The sequence below is a fragment of the Ruditapes philippinarum genome, unplaced genomic scaffold, assembly GCF_026571515.1.
Source record: "Ruditapes philippinarum isolate M1 unplaced genomic scaffold, ASM2657151v2 ctg27809_1_1_1_1, whole genome shotgun sequence".
NCBI lineage: Eukaryota > Metazoa > Mollusca > Bivalvia > Venerida > Veneridae > Ruditapes > Ruditapes philippinarum.
Genome location: NW_026861512.1, coordinates 1 through 5,232, shown reverse-complemented (window position 1 = coordinate 5,232; position 5,232 = coordinate 1). Strand labels below are relative to the sequence as shown.

The 5,232-nt window shown below is 32.9% G+C and overlaps 1 protein-coding gene across 1 annotated transcript; it reads left to right on the top strand.

Moving 5' to 3' along the window:
- Window positions 1-1,924: 1,924 nt before the first annotated feature.
- LOC132715891 (BTB/POZ domain-containing protein 6-B-like) lies at window positions 1,925-4,781 on the top strand (the record flags this gene model as incomplete). Its single annotated transcript, XM_060698992.1, is given in 2 exon segments — window positions 1,925-2,117; window positions 4,530-4,781. Coding segments are annotated over 2 exon segments (278 nt in total), but the record flags the coding sequence as incomplete, so codon positions are not given.
- Window positions 4,782-5,232: the final 451 nt, after the last annotated feature.

The following is a 5,232-nucleotide window of genomic DNA, read 5'->3' as shown; positions in this document are numbered from 1 at the left end:
CCCGTTAACAATACTGAATGTCAAAGTCACCAATGTATTGTATTGAGAAGCCTTTATTTTTTCTGTCATATCTCTGTTACTATTGCTTATATCTAACTGTAACTTCACATAAGCATTAAATAGACAGCATGCATACACAATATTCAAAGAGGCTTTGTCCATTAAACCCTAGGTCATGAACATGGTCATGGTCACCTGATAGCATGTAAAATGTACAACATGAAGAAATGGAAAAGTGTGACAAAATTTCAAAAACATTGAACCAAAGCAAAATGTTGATGCACACGCAGACATAAGTGATCTCAAAATCTTACAGAGCTAAAAACGCAGCCTATTGCTTAAGTGTAAAGACAAACACCCGTGTTAAGCATGTACCAAATGTATTATTCGTGATACTATGTGTTCGTACCACTAAAATGAGGCCCTCTGTGACAAATCTGCTGAGAATAACGACATATTATATGCCATGAATGATAAAATGAGGAATAGTTTTGTTTTCAAATTCTTTTATTTTCAATCTTTACCCAATAATTTTCACTTATATATGACTTATCAAGTGTTTATTATGCCATCAATCTCTGACTTTAGCTGCACAAACAGATCTATAGCTGCAACGCATTATAAGGCATTCTCAAGCACAGATGGTAGCGAGTCAGATCCTGCCCCTAACATGATACGCGTCTGTAAACACTATATCAAAACTATTTTGATATCTATTTAAATACGAATTGGTCATCTGTTACAACGATAAAACCATTAAGTACTTTATTGAGATTTGGTGGTATATGGTATTTTTTCATATCGGTATATGTAAAAATTGCTTGAAAACCATGCAGTTTTAAAGATGTCCAATTCGTGTTTAAATACTAAAATATTTTAAATAGAGTGTTTACAGGGACACGTATTACGTTGGGATACGGGATCTGACCCCAAGCGTCTGTGTTCTCAAGGACATGTCAGCCATCAGTTGTAGATATTTATCTGCGTAGGCATCACTGCAACTAAATTCATTGACCAACAGTATTCTTGGAAAAACACTGAATTTACAAGAATACTGTTGGTAAAAGTTAACAGATCTGACTCAACTGGTTGTCTGTAGTCAAATTTTTCATATACTTCCGGCACAGTGTATGCAAAAAAGCAAATTAGCAATTGAAAATAAGCAAATATGTAAACCAGCGGTTAACAAATAAGCAAATTAGCAATTCAGCTATTGGCAAATAAGCAAGTTTGTCGTTAAGACTATCAGCCATTGGCAAATAAGCAAATCGGCAATTGGCAAATACGCAATTCAGCAATTGGCAAATAAGCAAATTGGCATGTCCCTACCGGCATTCCATAGAATACATTAAAGAAAAGCCTTTCATTCTTTTAAAGACCTACTTTAACTGACCTGTTCAAGGAAAGGAAGCTTCCTATACACTTTTAAATCATTATTTTATTCAAATTAGACATATTCAGTAAGAAATTTTATAGATTTCAATAAATTTCTGTGATTATTTTTTTTTACTCAAAGATGAGCATAGTACATCTTTAAATATAATTTTTAAAAAGAAAAGAGAGTTAAATGAAAAATATTTGTTTTTCTTAAGCAGAACGTTCATAAAAGTGTTTTACTTGTTACGATTTACGATATCCTGTCATCACCGCATATCATTATCGTATTCGTTAAAAATAATCTTTGTGTGCATTATGTCAAATGCTCGGATCAGCCATTGCTCATGCCATGTTTGACGTGTAAGTTGGATATCGGCCTCGTACATCGATCTTAATGTTTAGGACAAATTTCATGAAACACCACGGGCGCTACGCGCTCTCTGTGTCACAGGAAGTTTATGCCCAGGCCTTTCCATATCATTCCTATATACGGAATATATACCGTGGGTAACGGAGGATAACCGTATACCCGGTCAATACATATTATGTTAATCGGTTAATAAAATCAACCGATACCTCCTTTAAAACTTGAATAAGTCAACAAAAGGTATTGATTGAAATATGCTGGCACAAAAGTTCGATATCTATAAATAGACTGTATGATTTTATATTAAGTTTAACAAAAATGAAAACTGTAAACACCATGTACAATTTATGAGCACTATGGCTGATTCGAAAAGGTAATTTCATTTATTTTAATATTGTATTAGTAACGCTATTAATGATATTTTAATCTGAAATTTACCGATGTTTTATATCTTAAGTTCATTTCCGTGTGTATTTAACCATTCATTTGCTTTTCCTTTGCTCTACTTTTGATTTTGTGCTCGTTTGTGTAATTTGTGTAAATTCTGTAATGGTCAGTGATATGAAAATGCCTTAATCTAAACTTGCAGTTTTTATTTGTTTGGGTCGTCAGACCAAACAAATAATGGTAGCGAAATTTCAGAGTCTAATGTTGTTAATTGCAAATGCCGAAAGTAGTCCACTTTTTTGAAGCGGTTACTTCCCTTTTGTATGTACACTAAAGCCGAAAAATTCAGGGGAGATCACTGCGTAAAGATGGTCAAAGATAGGCGCATCAATTTTCAAGCAAAGTAATTCCCGAATGGTCGAAGATTTCTAATATTGTTTTATTGTATTTTCTGATCGAAAATAACTAAATACGAAGCGGACATTCAATTTCTGACACAGAAGTTTACAACAAACCTAACAACAAGTAGTTCTCAAAACAGCTTAAAACTAGCGATTTAAAAGAAAGAAATATTTTATTTTGTTACAAGTATCCAATAAATTACAACGCATTTAAAGTTAAACAATAGCGTTGGCTTATAGAATTGTCAATAAATGCACAATCACAAATTACGCGGATGAATATGATTTTATCAATGAAAATACTATTTATTACCGAATACTACACAAACCGAGTAGTGGAATATATAGATTCTACATGTCGGACTGTTTGGGCGAGAGGATTTTCGCTAAAATATTTACTTCAATTTTAAACAACAGGTTTACCCTGAACAAAATACCTCGAAATTAATAAGGATGCAATGGAAGTTCTAAATTTAGAATGACTTGATATTATTCAGACCTTCTGTGTATAACTTCACCGTGGTACAATGGTAACGCGCTGGCGTAGTGAGTGAGAGGTCTCGAGTTCGAATCCCAGTCGATGAAACTTTTTTTTTTGTTAAATTCTTTTTTAAGTGTTTTTGTTAAGGAAGTAGCCATGATATGCAAGGATAAAGTGTGGCTGTCGTAAAAAATGAACATAAATGATTTTTTGATGCAACTCTAGTTATGCAGAATTCTGTATGTATCAAACTCTGGTGCCTTGCAAAATGAATTAAATTACATAAAAATAAACCTATACAGGAAAATGCATACAGATATACAGTACGATTTAGATTGCAAAGATCAGAAAATACCACAGAACTTGCAGCCCTTTGATTCTTTATAAATATAAATGCTTATAGTAAGCTCCAGGATTATTTACATCTGTGTTAAACAACAGTTAAAGTCGTTACAAGCCCTAATTTAGAATAATATGGTTTTCTTCAGCCCGTTCACATATAAATTCACCGTGGCTAAAGGGTTTTCGGGCTCGCTTAGAAAGCGAGAGGTCTGGAGTTCAAATCCCAGTAAAGGTAACTCTTTTTTTTTCAAATTGTTAAAGCCAAATAAACATTGGATTGAATATCAGTGTTGCAATTAGTCTTATAGCCAATTTACTACAATTAAAACGCTGGAAAGCATTGGTGGCACTATACATATAATCTCACAACCTGCACCTTTCTTACATTCTGAGACCCAAACAAATTCAGCGCCTTCTGTGCTTTGATTGTTAATATTTAGGCATTTCTTAATTAGTTTCTTTATGCAGAAACTCTCTCATTCTATTCTTAACAATATAACTAATTAAATAGGTCTTCATGTTTGAATATTGTAATGTGAATCTTGTTTGGAACACTGATACGAATTACGTCGTTCCTTACTATTTGGGAATCTGCAGATATATATTAAAGCTGCATGCCTCCAGATGACCCAAAATAGTTCAAGAAAATTAAACTTGGAAAAACCATGATAAAACTTTGTGAAAAGTAAACAAATTAAAGATTCAAGTGATAATTTATATCTTATGTGCAATTAATTTTGTATTTTGTAGTATTTATCACCATATTTCTACTGCGTTACTAACGCATTAGGGGCTATTTATGCATATTTTGACCTCTTTTTGGTAATTTACGTGGATTTTAAGTGCCGATTATAATGTGTCAAGTACTTTCTTTGTTCATTTCAAAATATTTTACCTTTAAATACATTTTCATTTTCATTTATTTACCTTAAATTTTGTGATATACGTCTTTCAATTTGTTAAATGGTATGCTTTTGGATTTATTTATCCAAGGATAAAGAGGCAAAATTCTGTATAAAGTAGCCTGTCTTAGAAAATAGATATTCGAACCTACATTTGCACAACTACAGAAAACTCAGAAGTTTTATTTGGCATAATTATATTGGATCTAAGGGTTTTGCATTGACTGTGAGATTCGATTGTATCAATCTATATAATTATTATCATTTTATAGGTCAACCGAAGGTAACTGGAGGGACACAAGGTCGGCTGCACAAAGTTTATCCTACCTTTGCCTCGCAGAACATCTTTCTGACATCAGTTTTACCTTCAGCGCCATTAAGGATGTGAAACTTCCGGTTCATAAATTTGTACTGAGCCTGCGCAGTGAAGTTTTTGAAGCCATGTTTTATGGTCCACTTGCAGAAGGAGGTGAAACGGTGTTAATTGAAGATGTCGAACCTGACGTAATGAAGACTGTTTTAAGGTAAAAAAAAAACCTGTTGAAATCATAGACGACAGAATATGAACTCGTCTGGTGTTTGGAATTTGGACTGTATTATAATAATATAACATGGATCTGCAAAATGTTTTAAAGCTGCACGCCTCCAGATGAACAAAACTATTTTAAAAAATCTATTAATTTATATTGAGAAAATGCACTAAACGTTTAAGAAAGATAAAATTATTCAAGATCCAAGTTATATTGTCCATGTTATGTGCGGTTTAAGACTGATTTAGCAGATCAGGAAATACAGTGCTGACATTAAATCTCTGGCACAAAATTTCACGACAAACCTAACAACAAGTAGTTCTTAAAACTAGCGATGTAAAAGAAAGAAATATGATTTTGTGACAAGTATCCAACAAATTACAACGCATTCAAAGTTTAAAATTAGCGTTGGCTTATAGAATTGTCAATAAATGCACAATCACAA